Raw genomic sequence first — 25,019 nt, 5'->3', positions numbered from 1 at the left:
TTTTGCTGTAAACAGGGTATGTCCTGTGCAAAAGGAAAGTAATTCAGATAGTGTCCTGCTTCCCCATTTGTTATACAGTGAAATGTAGTAAGCTAAGACTTATCCTTGTATATTAATGCATGTGAATTTAATTATATGTTATAGCAAACAAATTTTTATTATGTGGAGAAAAGAGGCTAAATCTTGACATGCTGTAAAATATCAATATGACATGCAGTTTCTACCTTTGCATGCATCTGTTCAATGCTTGCTTCTAACAAGTTCACTGTGAGCTTTTACTTCACTGTAAAATTTTAAACTCTTCTGTTCAGTTACTATTTCTTCATAAGACAGCCATCCTTACAATGGGCTAATGGCTGCTCTTGTATAAATGTTGATTTTTCTTTTGTTTTTAAAAGTGCTGAAATGGATGATTCCATCTCAACTTGATTAGAAGTTAAGCTTATATACAGGTCCATTTTAAAACGATCTTAATGCTGTATATGAAGAGCAGTAGACAGAATTGAACAAAAGCCTTCAGCCTCCCACAACTTTGGCTCAGATTCCTTTACTGTTGCAGAATAGAACATTGTCACAATAGTAGGAGATTCTGTGGCCATACTAATGACACTTGTGAAGATGCTTGAGCTATGAAAAACAACACTGCCTGCTTTCTGAGTGTGGGCAAGATACTGGATTTCAAATGAGACTGAGAATTAAGAACCTGTATGAGAACATGGAAAAGCTCCTGACGGAAGAAACTGATATCCCAGGCTGCAGTGTGGCTTTTCTGTACCCTTCAGAGCACCTACCTAAAATGGACAATGCTGTTGGATAGCTCTGCAGTACCTGTCTACAGCTGCCACATTTGAGACAATGCATGTTTATGTTAGCCTTTGGTTGAACCTGCTGCGCTTGCAGTAAGTTTTCTTTAGCCTTCCACTGAAAATGGAAAAAAAATATTAAAAGTGAGGATGTCTGAAAAGACACTACTATAGTCTTTAATTTTTGTTCAGTACATTAAATTTACTCAGATAAAAACATTCTAAAAATGTACAATTTTACCTTTAACAAAGTATAATAAAACATAAAAATTCAAATACCAGAATACTTGACATTTACAATTCAAAATCAAATTAGGTGGATATTAAATATTTACAAAACTTTTAATATTTATATAAAGTTACATGCACATTTGTAATATAATGTAAAAGAAATGGCTCGAAATGGGCAGAGGTGTTTCCTTCATTCCTAATGGAAAGTTATTTCTGGAAAGAAAGATGTTAACCTGTGCTGCAAGACATAGGCTCTTCCTATGTTTATAAGAAGTTAGTATGCAGAAATAGTTCCAAAGGTAGTTGGAAGAGTAAAAATTGTTTGAATATTTGTTGCTTTCTGAATTACTATTTTAATTCTGCCTTTGGCCATATCTAAGTAAAGCAGCTTAAGAGGGTTATAAGTGTCTGTTCAGAAGCAAAACAAAATACCCACCCTTCCCTCCCACCTTAAAATAATTAAGTTGGCCTCAGTTTAGGGCTTTTCCCATAAAATGGTATTGTACCCATTGAATAACTTGTCTTTTACTTGGGGTGGCTTACATTTGGGTGTCTCTAACAGAATTCTAGGCTGGCATGTAAAAAAGGGTTTGACATAATTAAGAAAGACCCTTCTTTGTTCAGGCACGGACCCCCATACTGCTCGAGAAATTTCCCATTAACTAAGTCATGCCGAGTTGAAACCTTAGTTATATGCAAATAGCAATTCTCCAGCAGTTTGCCATGCCAGTTTTTAGTACATAGTTTGTTTCATACAGACAAGGGCTTTTGATGGTTCTGTTTTATGCTCTCTTCATGACGCAAGTTACATTCTCTGGTGTAAAGTTTCAGCCAAACTATGATCTATGCAGCTAGTGTCCATTCCTCTTCCACTTGAGTCTTGCTTCAAAGTCCTTTGCCTGTATGAAACATTGGCAGCCACTTTGTGGATGAAATAGTAGAGAACAGCTTTAATAAAATTAAGTCACTATGTAGGCTTGCCTTTGTATGTCTCAGTTTACCTTTAGAAACGAACAAGGCAATTGGCTCTCCAAAGCTTTCCCCTGGTAATTCCACTTGTCCACTAGTTAAAAAGTTTTGTTTGACAGCCCAACAGCTAGCTGAGACAGCTCTCTTTTTATATGAATGGAAACTATATTTCTGAACATCATACCGCTCATGGGGGCATGTTTCTAGAAACTTTCCAATTTAAATGCCTGATAAAGGCTTTCTGTTGATCCTGGAAAGTTTGTATGGTGTTGGGTTATTTCTGTTTAAGAACTGATACATTTGGCTTTTGGCACATTTTGGGCCAATGGAAAGGCTCCCAACTTTTAAGAGTAAACAATAACTGACAGATTTAGTACAGAGTGGCATGTTTCTGCTGATGTCAATCAGGGTCATTAAGGCAAAGTAAATTGCTCTGTCAGTTCTCATTACCTCTGGTAGTTTTACAAGTTTCCTAATGGTATCCACCTCTATTAGCCGTCTCAGAAGTTCAGTCATTACACGCATAATTAAATATTGTGGGCTGGATCTAACCCTATATGTAATACTGTTTTGGTAAAGCCAAACTTAGGATATGAAAGTCTAGCACTTCATTGCATAGAAATAACTGAAGTTGTATGCAGGGCTGCTACAAACCATGTGTTTTTACAACTTTGGACTTGGTCTCTATGAAGCTGAGAAATGGCAGGAAGCTCATGCTAAGCTTCTCCCAGAGTTGAATATGCAAAACCCATTGAATGCCTACACCCAAGAGAATACACCAGTTTGTTTTTAAAGGCAACAGGTAAGGATAATAGAGCTTATCTCTGATGATATAGAAAACAATAGTGGAGTACCTGGTTTTCTGTCAATCCTACCATTATTTCCACAAGACCCACTGTTTTACTACCTCATGGATATGCAGTGCAGTGAAACAGCCAACCCCACCTCCCTGCACCTTCAACCATACAATACTTTCAAGCAGAAATACTCATTTGCCACCTCCATAGTAACATATTGTGCACAGCTACTAAAATGTGGGGCAGTTTAAACTTCAGCCCTATCAATGAAAGAAGATACAGTAGCTACAACCAATTCAGCATGAATACAAAAAGGTATGCCTCCTTTTGACCAGGTAGGTCTACAATGTTTCAGTTCTGAGCTTTGCTGGCTTTAGTGGAAAAGAATTCTAACTAGTTAACATCAAAGCCAATACTCTACATATTTCAAATAAAGGAGGCAGACTACAAACCCGAGTTGTGGTTAAGATGTACAGCTGTTTCTTACTTTGTGACTTCTATATCCTGTAAGCAAGAGCCCTTGTAGAAAGACTTTTGCTATGCAAAGTAAAGCAACAATTTGCAAACTCTGCTGCAGGAGTCTGTGTTTTAAAACTCGGTTTCAAAGGTAGAGTACTGTTTCCTGTGGCAGAAACTAATATATGGTAAGATTTGAAAGTTGTAGAGGAAAAGTATTTTTTTAAAGACCTGTTTTGAGCTCAGTCTCTGGCACTAGACCCTTGGAAACGTAAGTTTAATCCATGACTGACAAATAAATGCCGACAAGCATAGCATAACCATTTCTAGAATGAACTGAAACGTCTACCTTTGTTCTTTTGGAAGAGAGGGAGGGTTAAGATTTCTTTATTAGAAGTTCACATAGCCTGCTGGTGCCTATTTCCAACCATTGGAACGTCTCTCGCACTGATCTCAGTCTGCTAAAAGTGCAGATAGAGTTATACATTCTTCTGTAGTGCAATCCTTTAAAATCCCAGAGTGTAGTGCCTGATTAGTTTTTGAGAAAAAGTAGACATGTTTACCTAGCCTCAAATGTCAGAGTCCAGCAGGCAAATGGCTACTGTACCGTCAACCTCTAGCTCTCACTCCAGATTACAACATAGCTGCCCGGGAGTTCGAGTTTCCAGCACAGAAGATCAAAGTATGGCAACATTCTTCAGCAAAAGTGCAGGAGTTTGTTTACAACAAAAAAGGGTAGTTGGCCAGTTTCACCTCCCATCTGGAAGGTCCAACATTTAAGATCCATGTTATAATTTTGGCAAATCAGTAAAAATGGGTTTGATAAACCCCTAAGCTTCAGTTTCTTCCTAGTGTAGTGAAGTAGAGCACCTTTGGATTAAAAAAATAATGTTAATAAGCTCAACAAGTGGACTTCTCAGATTCCAATTTGAAATTCTGTAATTACTCCATGGGCTTTTGCCAACACAAAAAATGAAGTCCATGGAGTTACTGTCAATCTGTGGAATCTAAACTTTCAGCTGGTGGAGCATATTTTAACCGAAATGTACCTGCATGGAGAAGAGAAATACAAGTCAGCAAGTGTAAGACTTTTGTGAAGTCTACATTTCACAAGCAATGACACATCACACAGTTGAGCACCATGCTGTTCATAGATAAGGAATGAACATATTAGCAGTAGATGTGAAATAAGGCAAGACACCATGGATACCAGTTTTGAGCGTGAGCAATCTCAAAGCTTGCTACTACAAGAAACCAACCCCTTATTGCCCCACAAAACTATCCGGGCTCTGCATGCTCATGGCAGAGCAACATTTTACCACTCCTGTACTTTGGTTCTCTCAGGTTTGCTTCAGAGGGCTACTGCTCATCCAAAGAGTACAAACTATTGGCAAAGTGTGAGACCTACAGTGGATTCCACTTGTACGTGCTCAGACTTGCCATCACTTTAAGTTACTGACCATTTTCAGATTTTCCTTTATCTACCACCCCCTTTCCCCAAGCAGCCAAACCTGTATTCTGAGCAATCTACCAACTGCACTTCTGGCAAGCCAATAATGTTCCTAACCTTGTCGATTGAAATCCATTGGTGGCTGCTTGCAGTCTTGAGCTCGGTGACCACTGGCTCCACAATTGTAACAGGACAGATTCCCATTCTTTTTATGACCTGTACCACTGTTGTTGCTCATCATCCCCTGTGCTTGGTACACCCCTGCTGTACTTGCCATAAAGCTTTGCATTGGTGGCACTGCAAACGTAGACTGCCCACTCATGACAGAGTCTGGTGTTATGCCACTGTTGTAAGGAGAGTGAACCATAGGGAAGGCCGAGCTGCTGTTGTACTGCTGTGTGTTGATGTAGCCACTGCTGCACAGTGGATTGAAGGGCAGAAATGGGAAAGTAAACACTGACGGTCCGGAAAAGGGGTGCTGGAAGTAATTACCATAACTGACAGTCATGCCGCTTGAACCACAGTTCCCACTACAGCCACAGGAACTGCACACCATGCATCCAGGAGGCTGCTGCTGATGGTGGTGGTGATGGTGGTGATTCTGATTTGGTACTGGGATACTTCCTCCTGAGCCACTACTACTGCTGTTGTAGAAATTGTTCTCGGCAGCTGATGAAAGTGTGGGGCTGGAGCTGGGAGCAGGACAACTGGGTAGGTTTGCCATATTTGCAAAGGATGTGGAGGGGTGACTGCTAGAAGAGGCAGTGTTGCTATTTGCACAGAAGCTGCTGCTGGGCATTGGGGCTACTGGCATACTGCTCAGGGCAGAAAAGGCCACTTTGGTATTGGCTGTATAGAGAGCAGTCCGGGGGTTTATTATTGCTGGGGACACACTGAATTGCATATTACTGGAGCAGGAAGACTGCCCCACCATGGTTGAATCAGTAGGAACCGAAGAGGATACCAGGAGTTTTATGGGGGGTCGTGCCACATGGAAGACGGTGCTGGAAGTTACAGTGGCTGTGGTGCTTGTTTCCACTATTATTCCCGGCTGCTGGGTTGTTTTCACCACTCTGTCTAGAGTGGAAGCATGTACCATTTTGGTCCTTGGACCAAAGTTAATTGAAGGTGTAGAGGAACCATTTTCAGGAACTCCAGAGAGCACTTGCATGGGCTGATGGGGAGAGGCTGGCATCCCATCCACAACAGTACTTCCAAAGCTCTTCTCCATCTTGATGCCACTTCGAGGTGTTCCAGGTGAGAATTTTGTCCTGTCTTCTAAAGACAAAAGCGAGTGCATAGATGACGAAAGGAGCTTCATGTCTGTATTCCCTCGCTCTGATTTGTGCATAGAGTTCAGTATTCTAATTGGAGTGATGTGAGGGGAGCCCGCAGCTATCATCTGTACTGGCAAGGTGTGGTGACCGGATGGACTGGACACGGCATCATTCTGCACTGGTAAAACCTGAGCAGTGGGCCTGGCTGAGCTGGAGTTGAAGTGATTCAATAACATTACTGGCTTCTCCTTTTCTGAGGCTTCCAAGTGGACCTCTAAACCTACAAGATAGACAGATGTCAGGTACGACCAGTCACCTAAATGTGTTAGATGCTGCAACACAACGAGACAGCTTTCCTTACGTCTCTCATTCTCCTCAGCACTGTCTGAGCTCTCCTCCCGGGTATGGATTCCCATGGGGCTAGAAGAGGAGCTGGAGTATTCTGAAGAGCTTCCTTCGCGGGGGGTTGAGAGGGCTGGCTGATCAACATCGACACGTAACTCTTGTGGGGGCGGGGAAGAGAAGAAGAAAAATCAAGTAATGTGAATGGTACTGTTAAGTCATCTTTAGACAAAATCTGTTGCGACTCCCAAGTACATTTGGCTGATAGCCATTGTTAGCCAGGCTCAAAAATAGATCCATGGAAAGTAATTAACTTGAGTCTATTAATTTAATGGGTCTACTCTTCTAAGTATGACTATCCTGAACTAGATTGCTATCCAGTATGTTACAAGAATTAGACAAGCACCAATCTCCCCTGTGTAGGAAATATACATATTCAAACCTCATAGCCTGTTTACCTGCTGTATGGTTACCACGAATGCTTTGGATAGGACCAATATGAGTGGTAGGAGGAACTCTGGCCACCCCAGTGCTCAAGGAAGGAGATGTAGCTGGATTGAGGGTCCGTTTCTCAGACTTTTCCCTGGAATGAAAAGGGAAGTTTGGGAAGCAATTTATTAAAATAAACTTGGATTTAAATCTGAATTGGTTCTCTAATTTAAAGTATGTGTGGTATCCAACTAACTTAGAGTAAGCCTACTAAAGAGGTTCTATTCTATTAATTTCAATGGGTCTCCCTTGAGTAAAAATTAGCTGCATATAACCTACTGGTATTTTTAGATTTATTGTTCTAGACACATGCATGGGGTATAAATGCAACAAAGTTTTGATTCAACTAGTGCTGAATTAACCCAGTCCTACCTCTGGGTTTTCCTTAGGCAAAGTCCATGGCAAGCATTTTACTGGAAAAATTAGGAGGAAAAGATCCTGAAATAACATGGAAGAAGCCAGCTTTCTTTAATACCTACTTTTCCAACTCCAGCTGGGTCTTGAGCTTCTTCTTTGCACCCATTGTAAGGGATTCAAATTTATTCAGATCTTCTTCAGTAAGGCTCAGGAACTTAGATAGGAAAAAAGGGAAAGTCAATTTTATAGTATGCATTTAAAAATGCTGTCTAATATGGCATACTTGACAGAAGCTTCATTATGAAACTAGTGAATATAGCTAATTTACTTATTTTGCTTAGTTTTAAAGCAAAATAGATTAGATATATTCATTAGTTTCATGAGGTGTTATCACAGTAGCTAAGGCTCTAGGGACAAACAAGTGTTTAACAGCATCCTAGTATAGAGATGAGCAACAGATTTGGGGACACTGTGGCTTCCATGCAAAATCAGCTTTTAAATTTGTTTTGTTGAGCTGTTGCTACTGATGCATGCCCTTGATCATTTCTGTTATTTTGTCAAGCTACTCAACTGAGGTTGTCTCAGCATCCAATTTTATGTAAAATTATTCAGTAGTTATTTGTCAACTTGCAGACTAAAGGTACTTGTCAGATTCAGAACATCCAACCCAGACTTTATTTTCAGGCTTGATATATTGATAGTTATTCTAATAAAAGCAGAGAGAGATACCACAACAATACCCCATTCTGTTATTAAATTCAATTTATATTTCATTATGTATCTTTTATAAAGTGCCTAAGATGTGCTAAGCACTGTACACAGATTAACGATATGATGTATTTGAAAACAAATTAGAGCTTTAGATTTAAGAGCAAAAAAATATAGCAAAGAATCCACTAGAGGGCACTCTGATATATATATATATATTTAATTAAAAAAAACACCCCAAGAGTAACGTGATTAGCTTACAACATATCTGAACAGAGTTGTGAATAAAACTGTTAAAAAGAGTGACATTCATTTGAGCAAGGCACAGCATCTCCGCTCTTTCTCAGATCACATGAGGAATTTTGCTTTCTAGGAACAAATACTCATGCATCCAGAGAAAAAAGTCATCATAGAGGGATGTTTGATCTATGCGCTACAGCTTTTGTTAGAGGGTAAATATTTCACAAAGAAACTTCCAAATAAGCCACTAGATGAAGACTTTTGCCAGAAAGCGAAATAGCTGAAGAAGCCATATCTGCATTTCTAATCAGTCTTAAGCCTTTCCCAAAATTTGCATTCTCTCTTTGTATCACAGATTAATATAGCAAAACAAACACAGCAAACTGTTTCCCCCTAGCCAAGCCGGGACTCTACCTTCTCCATTGAGAGCTGTTTGAAAACAGGGTAGTACTTGTGCAAGCGTAGTTTCCGCAGCCAGTCTAAAATCCCATTTTGTTCCTGGGGAGTTTGAGGACTGGGAGTCAATACCGATGAAGAGTTCTCCAACTGGGAGCGGCAAGTGAGTGAGGATGCAGCCCCACCTGTATGAGTGCAGTGGGGGAGTGCAACAGGTGTAGCAGCCGGATGCTGCACATGATGCTGGAGACTGTTCTGTGAAGACTGGATACCAGCTACGCCACAGATAGGTCTGCAAACATAGAAGGAGAAACTATTCTAGGCATCAAACTAAGAACAAGAATGCTGTACATTCTCATTTCATCCTAGAGCATGTCCCTTTATCCATGATGCAGTTTGCCATCTTTCTGAAGAGCCAGCATAACAATGAAAAGTCAGAGGGCTGGCAAATGTAAGGCCACAGTTACTCCAGCTGCTTAGGTTAAGGAATTACTGATCTGACAGTGCCAACAGGCATAACCGAGAAAAGGGAGCAGAAGTGAGGATTATGTAGATGCAGTAACCATCCGGCATATTTACTTCAACATGAGCCTCTTGAATAGAAACGTAGGGATGAGTTTTAGCTGCTTTTCATAGGCCAGTTCTAAGTTAGCATTTATATCCTCATAAGTGTTTTGAGGAATTTGTTTCCATGGAAGAATATACATGGGAAATCTTACATCAGAACTGTAAATGATGTGTTGACTTTCAAAGGCAACTAAACATTTTCTGTGTTAATTCTCTCCACTGAAATAAAGCACCTGTACAAAGTAAAATGCCACCTTTGAATGTCTTTTGAGTTTATCATTGGGCCATCTAAACATGCTCAGAACAGGATGACATAATGCCAGCAATACCAAATTTATTCCACACAAAGAATGAAGGGGCAATCTGTGAAGTCACTTTCAAAGTGATAGTGAAAAATGTTTCACATTATACAGAAATCTGAATAGCATGCTATAGCTTCCCTACATCACACATACACTAAATTCATCTCACCTTCCGGAAGCACCCAGCGTCGTACCTACTTTATAAAGGGAAGTGTTGCCTGGACCTAAAAACAAGGAGATCAGGTGTTTGGACAAGGCCTGAGTGGTAAAATGTCTATTCACATGTTTGTTAATAGGGAGAAATGAATCATAAAACTCACTTGAACTTTGAAATTGCTGGGAGTGAGATGAAGTGCTGAAAAATTTCTTGACGTGGTCATTTTTCCAGATGTGGGAAGGTAATGATGCCAAATACCTGAAAAATGATTTCAACTGAGTAATGGTGTCTTTGCATTTGCACCACAAAGATCAAAACTGCAGCTTTTAACAGAAGAGTGCCAAAATGAGCATTTTAGCACACAGGACACAAACAGCTACTTGACACATTATGGAAATACCAGGCACACATACTGAGGAGGTCCCTACAGACAAATGCTATTTGTTACAATGTGTAAATTGTCACAAGGAGCCCTGAACCTCACAAGTCGTCAATGAGAAGAATATGGTTCTCTCTTGATACGGAGTATGCACAACAAACGCAAACACCTACTAATTTCTGAAATGCGAAGTGGGTCATATTAACACTGCAATATGCTAAAAAAACTTGAATCTAATCTGAATTTGTACGTATTGCTGCTAACCAAGCACTATAAATCACAATTTATATATATGTATATGTGTAGGTGTGTACAAATGCATGCCACTTTTCTCAAAATTTGTTTACAATACACAGAAGAACCATGAAACTAGTAACTGTTAAAAGTCAAATAATCAAAAAACATAATTTCAGCAACAAAGAAAAATTCAGTATCAGCAGTCAGGAAATATCTGGGTAAACAAAAAGGTACATTAGGGAGCTCATTTCAAAGGTGGGTGTTGTTTAGTTGTGTCCGACTCTTCATGACCCCATGGACCAGAGCACGGCAGGCACTCCTGTCTTCTACTGCCTCCCGCAGTTTGGTCAAACTCATGCTGGTAGCTTCGAGAACACTGTCCAACCATCCCGTCCTCTGTTGTTCCCTTGTCCTTGTGCCCTCCATCTTTCCCAGCATCAGAGCCTTTTCCAGGGAGTCTTCTCTTCTCATGAGGTGGCCGAAGTATTGGAACCTCAACTTCACGACCTGTCCTTCCAGTGAGCACTCAGGGCTGATTTCCTTCGGAATGGATAGGTTTGATCTTCTTGCAGTCCATGGGACTCTCAAGAGTCTTCTCCAGCACCATAATTCAGAAGGGAGCTCATTTCACAAGGTGGGTATCATAACATAAAAAGACCCTGCTCTGAACCGCAGGCAACCAAACTTCAGCAGGACATGGTACCATCATAAGAACCCCATCCAAAGACTACAATGACCTGGGCAGACTATATGGAAAAAGGTGGTCTTGGAGAGAACCTAGTCCCCAGCTGTTAGGGCCTCACTGGCTAAAATCAACCACTTAAAACTTCCCAAGGTAAATATTTAAAATGGAGGGCAAATTTTGAAGTGTACATGTAGATAAGGATGGAATTCTGAAGAATGAAAATTTCAGCAGAGGAAATATTTTATAGTATTGCTCATAATAAATTTTCAAGAGATCAACAGTAGTGAAAGACAGCAGACAGGCTTTTAAATGTTCTCCTCTGCCGGTGCTTTGCTTTCTCTTGAAATTAAAAAGACTGAGCTCCCTAGAAACATATGCTAACTACATGCTATATATAAACATATTGTCATAATTTCTCCACAGGCTTGTTTGAAAGCAACTAAGTATTTGAAGGTCCCACAAGCTGCTTGGAAGCAGGAATGGAGAAGAGATCAAATTGGGAATATGTTTCTCTTGCATTTACATTTTTAATCACAGTTCTGATCATTTACTAGGGATCACAAGACCCAAACTGTTAAGGCAGTATCTGATTTGCAGACGAGTGGGGAGGAAAATAATCAAACCTCAACAATCCAGACCAAATCACAACATCTGGCCACTCAACTGGTATGTGCTCTTCTGGAACCCTTGGCCCAATTACAATCTCTATGGTCCCATGACTGTGGCTTTATTTTACAGTGATCAGGGACATGTGAAAATCATTAATATGAAAAATGCAGGCACTACAGTTTTGGAGCCTCAAACTTGTAATGAATCCAGTTTTTTAAAGAAGAAAAAGAATCTGGACTCCAACTCTTCTATGAAACAGCAATCACTGTGTGGATATGCCAGTTAGTACAGCAAAGGTGGATTAATTAAAACTGATCCCAAAAGCCCAGAAACCTCATGTCCTTACAACTTGCAAAGCCAATAGCTGCAGTGATCCAAGTTATTTCTACTATTATATTGCTCATGTCAGCGAAACATGAATTTCAATACTGGGAAGAAACTAACTAAAAGTTGATGCACTATTTGGTTTGTTACCAGAGTCACATCCTTCCTGTCTCAGCCTGGGAAATTACTTGTGCTGTTCTGTCAATCCTAGCAAAAGTGAAGAAAGACATTCCTTGAGCCTAAATGATACACAGAAATTTTGTTTCCAACACACCACTGAGTACTATAAATTATGATTTTCTAAACTTGATTGGAGCCCTCAGAATACAGCCTATTTCCTACTAGAGTAACTATTTTTATCTACTGAGCCTGGCTTATCATTTCAGGGGCCAAATAATGTTCTGACCTAGTTAGGATCTAAAAAGCTGCAGCGGAGTCCTTAAGACTCATTTGAGCTGCATTACCACAAGCTATAACTTGGGCTTCTGCTGCTAGTATGATTCCTTCTTTGTACTTTAAAACTTGCTTGTTAGGGAACTTGGCACCATTATCTTCCACCAAAATGATTCACCTCTCTTGTCACTCAGGCCATGAAGTGGAATCTCTCCATATGCAGGCTTCCTGTCCTCTAACAGATCCATCACAAACTACTATTGCCACTCAAAGGTCCCTGGTCCCTGAAACAATTCTACCTCTCTCCTTATGCATGCAACTACCACCCAAAATGCCTCCTCAAACCACACCTTTGCTGGGAGCCTCTAGAATAGCTCCCTAGTCCCAATACCCTGCTGAAATTTAGTCAAGAATGGGTAAATGAAATAATGGAAGAATGTTTATTGCTGCCATCATTGTTTCACTGTGTCTGTTTTTATATTTGTAAGCCTGCTGGGAGTAAAGACCAGTCAAACCTGTTCTTTGTAAAGTGCTGGGTAAATAGATGGTGCTATCAAAATAAACTTTTCACAAATGGCTGGTTATTATTGTATCTGATGGGCCCTTTTGGCTCCTAAAACTGCAAACAAGGGGCCAATAAAAACCCCTACCAAGTAGAACTGCTTGAAAGACTTAAACATGTGTAATAGCAATTCAGGTGCAGCCACTGCCAGTGCTGGTACTGGGCCCAGAAGGTACTAGATATGCCACCCCACATTTGGAGCATAATTACTCAACACTAAGGAAATGCTGTCAAGATAAATGTGCATAAATCTAACAGTAAACTTAAATCCCAGTAAATCTGACAAAACATTCACAGACCAATATGCAGACAATCAAAAGAGTGAGAGAATTATTAACAGCAAGTATTTGACCCAAACAGGTTTCCATTTGGTGTAGTTTCCTTTTTGCACTGACATAAAATACTTGCAAAGCATACCTAAGGTCCGATTCCAGGTCCATGTGGTTTCTTTCTAAGTAAAATGAATCTGGACCAGCTAGGCATGGAATGAATTTCTCCAATTTTTCTTCTGGGTACATTTGACCTAACTAAGAGACAAGACAATACGTTTGAATGCAACAATTGAAAATGAAAGAAACAAACCAACCCAAGCTTATTTACACAATTTATTTAAAAACAGTGCCTTGCAGATAGCCACTGTTTCAATTGTACTGATACTAAAATATACCTCAGGATGCTTCTGAAACATTTTTTATACAACCCAAGACATCTTATTCGTTTTACCTTTGAAATGAATTCAGTCACTTCAGCAGAAGACTTTGTTACCAATGTCACTGAAGAATCAGACCATAAGACCTTTGGGAAGAAAGAAGAATTTGAGTTACCTGCATCAAACACATCTGGAATTGGCCTTGCTAGGATGCATGACCAGTGCCCTCAGATTGGTGACTGAAAAAGGGATTCTGGGAGGTATCTCTGCCTACTTTTACATGCCAAAGATGACTATCTTCCTTCCTTCTCCCTGGGACCTCTGAGTAATCTGCTACGCCACTCTCACTAAACTGTACTGGCATAGATTGCAACATTTTTCTCTCCCATTGTTACACAAAATCCTTTGCTGATTATAGTGTATTACTTTGTATCTGAATTTGTGTAGCAAATATATTTCAAGTTAATACTGTAAGTCTGAGCGCATTTCACATGTCATCCTTCGGACAGGTAGCATTACTCTATGTGGGAGGAACTATTCCATATTAAAAAAGGACACGAAAACCATCACATGAACAAATTCTACAGTCAACACCTACTGTAACTTGTACAAAAGCTGTTGCTATACTCTGCTTCCTTAGGTCTGAAGCAGAAAAGCAGCACAAAATGTGCCTCTTTACATCAGCAAAGTATTACTAAGGGAGAACTCCATATTGATGGAACAGTCAACATATTGCAATAATCACACTCACTTGCAGTGCAAGTTGTTAATGATGGGGGCTAATGCGTGCGAGAATACGACCCATTGTAGAATCTGCAAATCAGTTGCCTATCAGGACACGAGATGAGCTTCTAACCTATGCCTATGGATTTGTACCTGAAGATTTACCAAGCCAACATGGTCAGCGTTCCCTTTCATGTATTTTCAATAAATTTATTGAAAATTTATTAACACTAGCCAGAGGATCATTAGGCTGTTGGCTGACGGATTTAATTCAGCTATATTTACATCTTAACACAATGCCGAAGAATTTATCCAGCACTTTAAATTTTGTATTTTTTCTGTCTGAGATAAAGGCATTTGTAAATTATGGGGAAAATATTGCCTTATGCTTAAAAAAGAGGGGAGGGGGAGAAAATGAGAGTGATATTTCTACATGATGCTAGTATCGATGACAACCAAACACACACAATTTTCCAGAACTGATGCTGCTGCCAGAAGTACTGGTGAGAGGAGAGAGTTTCAAAATACATTACGTAATTGAGGAATTTCCTCTTCCCAGCACTTGTTCCACCAAAACCAAGAAACGAAAAGCAGAGTTTCTAGCACCACCACAGGCTTTAAAAAAATCTCTTTTACACACAGATAAATGATACAACGTGAGGAACTAACTAAGCTCTTGAGGTTATACAGCCTTCAGAACTATGGCAGGATGGTTCTATTAGATTACATCTCACTTGCCTTTCCAGACACTTGAATGTGAGAGAGTACCAATGAGATCTGCCCAGAGAGGATGGGATACAAATCTAAATTAAAGAAATATATTTGAATTTTCAGTACTATTTTATACAAGTTGGCCCCAGAACAATTTTGCCGACAGCTAGCTGTAATTCCCACTGAAATTCTAGCACAACACCCCTGTGTTATGCATGTGATATTCTGGGTAGAGCAGTTTATACATGCAACTCTCTTTCCTTCTGTAAATTGCCAATAATAAAACAGCAGCCAAGAATAAGTAGAAAGCTGGGGAAAGAAGTTATGAAAAACGGCAGAAGCATTTGGACAGAAGAAGCAAAGAGGCTGCTTCTCCAGTGGATCATCTACAACCAGGGAATTAGAGTGCAGCTAAAAGACACAGGGATTTTTGCTGTTGTGGCTTATACTGAGAGTAAAATATATTCAGCACATTTTTTTAAAAATGCTAAAATTAAATTTTAGCTATTCAACATCTTTACACCCATGCCCAATTTTCCCTATTGCTGTATGGCTCACCTCCAGTTAGAACATGGTTTCAATATACTGTTTGTTTTAGTATATTGTGATGTGATGTAATATGAGAAAATTTTAATCAAATGTTTCAGATATAGTTTTGGTGTCAAAGCTAATAGGGTTTGAACACATAGTTTCGGTCAAAAGACATCTGCTAAAGCAATAGAATCCTCAAGGCTTTGAGTGCCCCAAAGGCTGGTCCCTTTCATACCTCTTTTAAATTTAAAAGTTCTCATTCCTTGGAACTTACCTCAAAGGAATATTCAAAGTTCCTATCATTCTTCCTATGCGATAATCCCTTTAGTTCCACTTTTTCAACGCTCACTGTTAGAAAACAAAATGAACAAGATCTGTTAGGAACATAGAAAACTAGCTTATACTGTCAGAACATTGGTCCATCCAGTTCACTACTGTCTACATGGATGGGCAGCAGTTTTCAAGGTTTCATCCACAGGTCTCTCCCAGGCCTACCTGAAGATGACAGGGATTGAACCTGGGACCTTCTGCATGCAAAGCAGATGCTCTGCCACTGAGCTATGGCCCTTCCCCTCAAAGGAATATTGTTGTGTCCCAAACAGGCAAAGGATGAATGCACAACATTATTTCCTTTCTCTCAGTTCCAGAGGTGCAGGTTCACAGATGCTTCTGGTAGTAAACAGCAAAAACTCTGCACGTCTACTCTGGTGTTCTTGGTTGGCATCAAACCAAACATGACAAAAAGACTTAGCAAATTGGTAGGAAAGTTTCAGAATGATAATGACTCCTAACTCCCACTTCCAAATAGGCTAGGCTAAGCATGGTGACTAGCTCAAAGTCATCCAGTGAAAATCATGGCTGAATGCAGTGGTGGAGAGCAGGCGGGGGCAGGGCTGGCGCATGTCCTGGGGGCGGGCACCCAGCGCAGGCGCGGGGGGGGGCAACCGGGATGGAGCCCCACCAGGATCGCGTTGCTGGGGGCGGTGCACTCTCCCCGCCCCCCTCTTCCTCCGCCAGTGAGTGAATGGCCACTTCCAACTTCCAAACCTGTTTTCCCAAGGCAACCATCCAGCATTTGTTTCACTCTTGCCTTCAACTTTTACCTTTACTAATGCACCCAAATTCTAGTTCCTTGATTCCTTCTAGCAGCTCATTTCTACCAAAAACTTGTAGAATGAAGGCCTCTCTTATGAACTTCAGACAACTTTCCCATCTTTAGCAGCCTAGATTTGTAGTAAGCTATACTTGTGGTGATTACAGGAGCAGTTGCGGTAACTGTAATTGTGATTCCATGTGGAAGACATTTACAGGACACAGTAATGTTTTTGTTATGGTTGTGAAGGGGAAAGGTTTTGCTAATGAAGAGGGGTAGAAAAAGAGCACCCTCTCTCCCCAATCATTAATACTTTGTCACCCAACTAAACCTTTCATCGGCTCCAGGGGACTAGGCTCTGCATACATTTGAACCTCAAGTATTGAAACTCCAAGTTATTATGTTAAAATAAAAATAACAGTGAGGGAAATTTCTAGAGGTGTAGCCATACTTTTCTATTGAAGGAAAAATACCTCGTGACACCTTAAACACTAACAAATTCATTATGGCATAAGCTTTTGAAGATTAATCTTCCACTTCATCAAATGAAGTTGTCTCAAGTCACTGAAAGTTGATGCTGTAATACATGTGTTAGTCTTTAAGGTGCAACAAAACACTTCATTAATTTTACTGGAGGAAAGTTAGCATCAAAGTCCCTTTGCCACTGGGATTCTTTGCCCTTTCATCTAGGAAATTTGGTTCTTGTTGTCACCAAGTAGAGATGTACTGATCAGTTGAGGAGCCATGCATATGCTGAATGGTTGCTCACAACAGTCTTGAGGATTTTCAAAAGCCAAGACTGCAGACCACCTTAGACAGAGCTTTAAATGGAGCATTTCTGTGTTGTTCTAAGCACTGGCAACCTCTTCCATTGCTGCTGTGCATGAGAAAACACAACATTTGCTCCTACTGTCAACTCAAAAGGTGCTCATCAATCAAGTTCATGAATGACTAAAAACAGGCCAAGGCCATTTTCAGAACTCATATCCTGTTATTTCTGAAATTAAAAGAGACTTTTTATTAAGACATGGTTAATGAAAGCATGGCTATACAGCAAGAAACAACATAGGCACTTACTTGCTCAATCTGCCAAACACTTATGGAATAAAGCCACAAATGGGAGCTACTAAAACTCACATTTTAACTGTCCAGAACTCAACTTACAAAAGATATCAGAAATGTCTTTGAGGAAATCTTCAGAAGTTGAGATCAGGAGGCCTCTCTTAATAGAGTTACTAAAGGACAAAGTCATGCTGAAATACTATTTGCCAATTTATACAGAGCTAAAGTTGTAAGCATCTTGAAGAACAACTGACAGAATTTTAAGTTTGCTTTGCAGGTTACCCAATACAGTACTGTACTGGCACTGAAAACAGAATGAAGAAGAGTTCCAAACAGACTTTCCAAAAAGGAAACATCACTCTCAATGAATTGTTTCTTTTTTACATTACAACATTCAAAGAACTACACAACCGCTTCAAGCCTTGAGGTAAGCAGCTCTTATTCAAGATTAAGGCTTTACAACTGAGGCACATTTGTACCATCAGCTAGATGATAGGCTGTCACAACCCAAAATTAGTGCTTACTCAGAGTGGTTTTAACATATGCAAAATACTCAATTTTGAAACAAAAGGAAGAGTCGGTTGATTGTACCTTTCTAAAAACACAACTGTTCTTAGCTTGCTGGTGAATATGCCAGCAGGCAAAGTCAACAAGAACATGTTTAAAAATAGCAATGTCTGTATAATAGCAGCATTCATATGTAACACTAAACCATAACATTTCGTTTAACAAACTGTACTCTGCAGGTGTACATGCAGCCAGAGCCCCTCCCACTTGCACAAAGGGAGGAGCAAACAAACCACAATGGGAAAAGCTTAGCATGTTGTCCAAACCTAAGATCATGATTTGTTTCATCCTAACAAACCACAATCTCAGATTCAGATATACTGAAGTTTCCCTGTCATGGTTTGCTCACCCACTTACACAAAGGGGCATGATTTAATAAACCAAACTTTATGGCTTACCATGACCTGCAAATGCAGCCAGTGAATAAAGGTAATTTGGAAAAAGTCAACACAAATATTTAAGCATTTTTCCAAACCTCACATAGCTCCCTTCCCCTCTTACCCCCCTCTTGAATAACATTATTTCTCTCTACATGGTGAATTCCAGTTTTAAATGAAAAAGTTCTTGTTTCACTTTTGCTCAGTCTGGTCCATATTCAGAGAGCACCAACATATAGGAACCACTGAAAGAAACATAAATAAAATAAAATAAAAACTCAACTAAGCTTCTAGAACTATTTAGTACTTGTAGTATTACTTTTCAGTACTTTGTACTCCAACCACATGTTCACCTTCCTCTAAAACCTAATCAGACTTAACTAATAGGGATTCAGGAACAGTCCTAAGTGCAGCCAGTCATTTATTTACAGAGTACTCATTCCACTGTGAAGCAGGTATCTGAACACTTTGCCATGGATGGAAAGAGGGACATAGCATGTTATCACCATCAACCCTACAGGGAGCAAGTGCCTTGTTTTGATTGCATGTGCTATGTTGCTTAGGCACCTGAAGCAGTGCACTAGTCAGGCTTGACGGCAAAAATTAAAGCTGCCATCCATATGTCCAAGGGTCATAGGACTTGGCCGCAAAATGAAGCAATAGAAGATGGATTCAGCAACTCATACGCTGGTGTCTGGTGCCTTTCAGTACAAATGATCCCTGAATTCATTCTGTTTATTAACTAAATCTGAAACACAGGCTATGATATTTAAAATGTGTGTAAACTACATTCAGAAAGAAATCACACCAATGCTCAATAGAGTATGTGCCATTGCAAACTCAGGAATATAGCTGATACTATATTCTTGGGGCTTCAACAAAGGGTTCCTTACTAGAACACTCCACTTGAACTCCTTTTTTCACCCCCACCCCACCCCATTTATAACAGCTCAGCTGAGCTTCCTATCTCATGACCTACTCTGTTCTAAATCATTAAATATTAAGATGACACAGAAACCTTTAGACTTAAACTTTACTCCATTTAATGCTCAGCACACGAGACACAGGATTCTCCTGACACACATTAACTTGTTCCAAAGACAGCATGAGCACAGTACAAGCAGAAACAATTTTGTCTCCTTGGGTATGTGGGAGACAAAGACTTAATTTTCTTCTGCTTTCAAGTCTGCTTTACATGGGGAAAGTGGCCCTCAAACTGCTGTTAAACCCCAACTCCCATCAAGGATTAATAGGAGTTAAGAGTCCAACACCAGAGGCTCCCCATTCTTGATTTACACAAATACACAGAGTGTATCACTCTTTTCTGCACCTGTAAAGTACCAAAAATGAAACAGCCAGTGAGCAGGTAAAGAGTTATGGGCTTTTCATAACTTATTAAGAAGCAATTAAACATGCATGGACATTGAATTACCACAAGCTTACTACCACCTTTTTACATAACATTATTATATGCCTATCCTATAGGTTAGAAGAGTAAAAAAAAGTGTTTTGTATCTAACTGAACACCAGCTTGGAGTCATTAGTAGCCAGTGCTTGTTCAATGATCCTGCTGAAATGAATTATCTAAATCCAATCAATGACCCCATTGAGCATATTTTCCCACTGTATGGTCACCCAAACCACATTCAAACACAGTTTTTCATACAACAGGAATCTGCTTTAATAAAAACTGATCAAGTAAAAAGGTACTACAGGGCATGTGCAAGTCTTTGAGACATGCTACAACAAGCTCTTTGGATCTGAGCCAAGACTTACATGTAACAAACTTCAAAAGCCAAAGTTAACACAATGAGCCCAGAACATGGAATCCTAGCTACTCCATATAGAGGCGATGTGGACATACATTTTTATATTTGAGAGATACTTTAGATGTCCATGCACAAGCACACACACCATGCATAGTGAAAGTAGCCCTTCAAAATCTGACTGACTTTTCCCTGAGGGAACCCCACTATTTGTGCACAGTATATTATGGAAAGGGAAGCACTGATGCGTCCGATTCCTAAAGTGTCTGCATACAAAGATAAGCCCATAGTTGAAAACAGTACCAGAACTTGGTATACACAATTGGCAATGCAAAAGAGATGGGGTTATTTACTACTACTACTATGTAAGAGACAGGTTGCCATCACCCATACTCATCACAGAGGAAGGCCTAGTACCTTTTATAAGTAACAGTTGCTTCAATCAAATACTATAATGAAGATTTCCCCCCCACTCATGCAAGATGAGCTCTCTGTGGCTGCATTCACCCATTATCTTAAAACCATAGTTAAGATTTAAATACGATTAAACATGAAGCAGCAGCATGGTATATATTGTTCAAAACTCCCCCCTTTGCTCCCCTTGGAGGAACAAACCATAAACTTTGGCTTGCCATGTCATCAGAGCAAAAGTTTGTGGTATGTTTGCCTCAAGCAAACCATGAGCAGTAAGGCAAGAACAAACTGACGGTGCAGCTTGTGCTTTATTTGGGGAGGAATCAGCCACAAACTAAGGTTCAGACATTAACTATGGTTTAACATGATGTGCAAACAGGTTAACATTCCATTTTCACCTTCATTCAGTCTGTTCTAAGAAAGCAGATCTAAAAAAGGACACCATAGACCACCTTACCTCTACAAGGAAGGTTGTTTAAATCTTTTAACACAGCTCACATACCACACTGACATCTTTTTCCTATAAGCAAACTGATATCCAACTTAAAGACTACTAAATTCTATAGAAGCATGTAGTCCTTTACTCAGAAGGCTTTACAATCTTAAAAAAAACAACCCACTGCAAAATGGTTGCTTTACACTAGATTTCAAGGTCAAGTGAGGGGCAGAGATCTGGTAATAAATCAGCAACAGAATGTCTACAGTAGCTAGTGACAGTTAATCACAGGAGAGCTGCCATTTAGTGATTATAGTATTTGTAGACTCTTCTAAGTGCTTTCCAATTTTTCAGGACAGGTTGGGAACTTTTTCAGTGCAAGAGCTTCGTTGGCAGGCCTCAAGGTGCCACATGCAAATAGCAGGCAGGACCAGAGGTGAAGTAGACAGAGCAGAGGATGCACGTCATATCTTTGTACAGTTTAATGTACAAAGCCATGCAAGAAGCAGAGGTTTCTATACACACCTCAATCCTTCATCCCAGCCAGAGGCATTATCACAGTTCAAGGACTGCAATACCTCAAGGACCACCTGTCTCCATATGCACCTACCCAGACCCTGAGATTACCTTCTGAGGCCCTTCTTTGTGTGCCTCCTCCACAAGAGATCCAGAGGGTGGCAACACAAGAACAGGCTTTCTCTGCAGTAGTTCCCCATTTATGGAATACTTTCCTCAGGGAGCTCAGCTGGTGCCTTCATTATACACATTTAGGTGCTAGGCGAAAGTGTTTGTCTTTAACCAGGCCTTTGGCTGAGTGACATCTGATGCCCTTTTAAAATGTGATGTGGAAGGGGGATTATTGGGTGGTTTTTGGTTTTGTTTTTATTATGTATTTTCTGGTTTTTGTATCATTATTTTATGTTGTGAACCACCCTGAGGTCTACAGGTATAAGATGTTATACAATTTGTTTAAGATGTTATACAATTTAATAAATAAATTGGAGGATGTAATCCACTGGGAGCAGTCAAATACAACATTCCTTGTTTTGCTAGAGTGGACATGCAAGGGAATGTTTGGTCCAGCCAGTTGAAACTTCCTGTTCCTCCTGACCTGGAGCATCCTTCCTTGCATGTGACTGGTAGGTGGGTGTGACCTTTCCAGACCTGGTAAAAGGCCAAGTCACACAGCCACCTCCCTCTCTTCGATCTTTTTTTGTCCTGTAAACCTCCTGATTCACCTGGACTGTACTGCTGGCTGCCAGCCAAGCAGTCCCCCAGGTTATCTCCCATATGGGGTAAACCTGTTTGTACATGTTTGTAACTTTAAGCCTAAAGCCTGCCTTCAGGGATCACACTGTGCTCTGCCTGTTCATGAGAAAAACCACTTTTTGTTACTTATAAATAAGACTGTTGTGTCTTTATTCTTTTAGGAGGGATCAAAGGGGTCTTACCAGGAATAATAGAACATATCTCAATCTGGGCAAGCCAGATTGAATTGTTTATTGTCTTAAGAGACTCACAAAAGTTTGCAACCAGTTTTCTGCTGCATAAGAAGGGGAATGTAACTCTGCTATATAAAGAAACTTGCTAGTGCGAGTTAGGAAGGATATTAATAATCAATATATCCTCTCCTGCCACCCTCAACATTCCCACATAAATTCCAGCCAGGCAGAAGAACTTGAGAAGAGCACTGAAAAGGGCAGTGAAGCCCCCTGTTTAGGGAAGTGTCTTGAGGGTTGGAAAGACCTGGAGAGCCATATTTTACCTCTAGACCTGAGATTTCCTGCTCCTGTTTTATGGAATAGCAGTATTCATAGGGACAAACACATGGAATGCTTATTTATTGGTTGTGCCCCTTACTTTTAAATTGCAGTGCTAATCTTTTTTATGTTCCTGGCTGGTTCTGCAAATGGGTTTCTTTCAGTTTCAGACGGTGAATAACTCTCATGTGTCTCCAAAAACAGGATCTAAATTAAAAGAAAAACTTGTGCTCATATCCTTTCATTCTTAAAAAAAAACAATCAAAACAAAGTATGAATTCAATGGCCAGAGGAGTAGTGAAGTCAGCATTTTAGTTAACCACAAAGTCCATCTTAATAAGTATTCCAGAAGTTTATTAGTATATTAAGGGTTATGAGAAAAAAATAACTGCTATTTAAAAGGGGAATGACTCATCTCAGGAACAGGAAACAAAAAACCAGATGCATATTATTTCTGCACAAAACAGCTGAATACAACACAGTATGATCTGATGCTAGAAGCAAAAAGGTATTAAGTTTTTAAAAACTCCCTGGATAACAGTGCTATATCTTGTATTGAGAATAAAACTACTGAGTCTGCCCACTTTCTAGGAGTCTTTAAAAAAAAGAAAATGAACAAACTTGTGAAAAACCGAGAATATATTGTTGATTATCACACTACTCTTTCAAATTCTTACCTCCTATTCACTGCACACCTAATCTATGAAATGTGTGCAGAAAGACAAAGGTGGAATTAAAAAATGTCAAAGAATCTCCAGCGCCACACTTCATATCAGTCTAAACAAATGTCCTGAATTTTTTTGGCAATCTCAGTTCTAGGTAAAAAAACAAAGATTCCGGACTTCAAGGTAATACAGTAAGTACATGCATCCCTTCTGAAAAGCGCGATCATCCAAAGTTCAGAGGTCAGTTAACAACCTGCAGCTTAAATATAAACTTTCCAAATACAGAAAATCTATACTTGGTCGAAGGTAGCTTCATTTCGGGGAGAAAGGGGATGTGAATCAACATCTAGAACAATGAGCTTGGAAATGCCAAAATGAACACCATTTTGAATCTTGGAAACCTATCCTTGGAGCCAGCAAGCTGTAGACAGAAAAGATTTTGCAAATGATTTTTTTTTTTTGGGGGGGGGGTTGCCACAAAAACAACATTTGGCTTCACTTTGAAGAAAGCCTTTAAAGTACAACATGCAAAGTTCACTTTCCAACTGTAATAAGAGGAAACTCTCTGTATGGGAAACCTGGACTGCTCCAAACACAGGATCTCTAGAGGCATAGCCCAATGGAACGTTTAGTACACAAAATTAAAACAAGCTATTAAACAGGCTGGATGCATGTCACAGTAGATTAATATAAACCTATGTTGCAACGACATGCACCGTTAGTTACCCAGTCTCAGAATGATTTCTTAAGAGCTAGAAAAGGGCAACTAAAAATTATCAACGGGTAGGAGCAGTGTGAGCCTTTTTATTTTTTAAAGAGATAGGGAATGCTAGGATGGAGGATATGACAGAGGGTTTATACAATGACAAATCAGGTGGATCAAATTGGGGATTTGAATCCAACATTCATTTTGATGCACTATTTTTCTATGTACAGGGTCTACCTACTCTATGAACAGGAAATCATTCTGGTATGCAGTCTCTCTACAGGTAATTTTGTGATACAGCTCAACAACAATTTTACTATGTGATCAACTGCTTGAATGGACAAGGCCTGATCTGTAGTATTCATGACTAAACAATGTAGCCATAAGCTTTTTAAAAAGGATTGGACAAATTCAGGGTAGTAAGTCTATTAATGTTAAAATTGAATTTCTGCAGTATCCTGTGAAATAAACAGCCGCTTGACAGAATTAATCAAATCAGGATCTGAAGCAGCTGAAGAACATTCATATTTTCAGGCATTAATTAATCCATGTAGGATTATACCTGGAACCTGTCAGTGGGACTACAATATAGTATCAGCAGCTGCTCTGACAGCATGCGCCTGAGAACTGTCTTGTGATAAGACACCCCAGCCAGATCAGATGGCAGTCTGAAAAGCTCTATGCAGAGTAACATTTCTGACTAAAAAACTGCAGCCTTAATATAATTCAGACATAAAATGGTAAAGAGACTATGAAATTAAGATTGTGAATAAGAGGAAGTGATTCTCTGCATTTTGATGATTGTGTCTATTGATTTACATAGGGATTT

At 39.8% G+C, this 25,019-nt stretch overlaps 1 protein-coding gene across 2 annotated transcripts in view; it reads right to left on the bottom strand.

Annotated features, from left to right (window-relative positions):
- Window positions 1-527: 527 nt before the first annotated feature.
- ZCCHC14 (zinc finger CCHC-type containing 14) overlaps window positions 528-25,019 on the bottom strand; it is a 36,620-nt gene continuing 12,128 nt past the window's right edge. The window contains exons 3-13 of one of the 2 annotated variants that reach the window (XM_081920168.1): window positions 15,619-15,692; window positions 13,454-13,525; window positions 13,148-13,257; window positions 9,705-9,799; window positions 9,554-9,608; window positions 8,534-8,807; window positions 7,294-7,385; window positions 6,784-6,908; window positions 6,345-6,485; window positions 4,824-6,263; window positions 528-4,305 (exon numbers count right to left, since the gene is read on the bottom strand). In XM_081920168.1, coding sequence (XP_081776294.1) covers window positions 4,250-4,305; window positions 4,824-6,263; window positions 6,345-6,485; window positions 6,784-6,908; window positions 7,294-7,385; window positions 8,534-8,807; window positions 9,554-9,608; window positions 9,705-9,799; window positions 13,148-13,257; window positions 13,454-13,525; window positions 15,619-15,692 — 2,534 coding nt within the window. In that variant the 3' untranslated portion in view covers window positions 528-4,249. Of the gene's footprint in view, window positions 4,306-4,823; window positions 6,486-6,783; window positions 6,909-7,293; window positions 7,386-8,533; window positions 8,808-9,553; window positions 9,609-9,704; window positions 9,800-13,147; window positions 13,258-13,453; window positions 13,526-15,618; window positions 15,693-25,019 lie in introns of both variants that reach the window. The other variant, XM_081920167.1, reaches the window with a different exon arrangement.

This window comes from Podarcis melisellensis (genome assembly GCF_964234715.1).
Source record: "Podarcis melisellensis genome assembly, chromosome: 8".
NCBI lineage: Eukaryota > Metazoa > Chordata > Lepidosauria > Squamata > Lacertidae > Podarcis > Podarcis melisellensis.
This window is presented reverse-complemented; position numbering and strand designations above follow the sequence as displayed.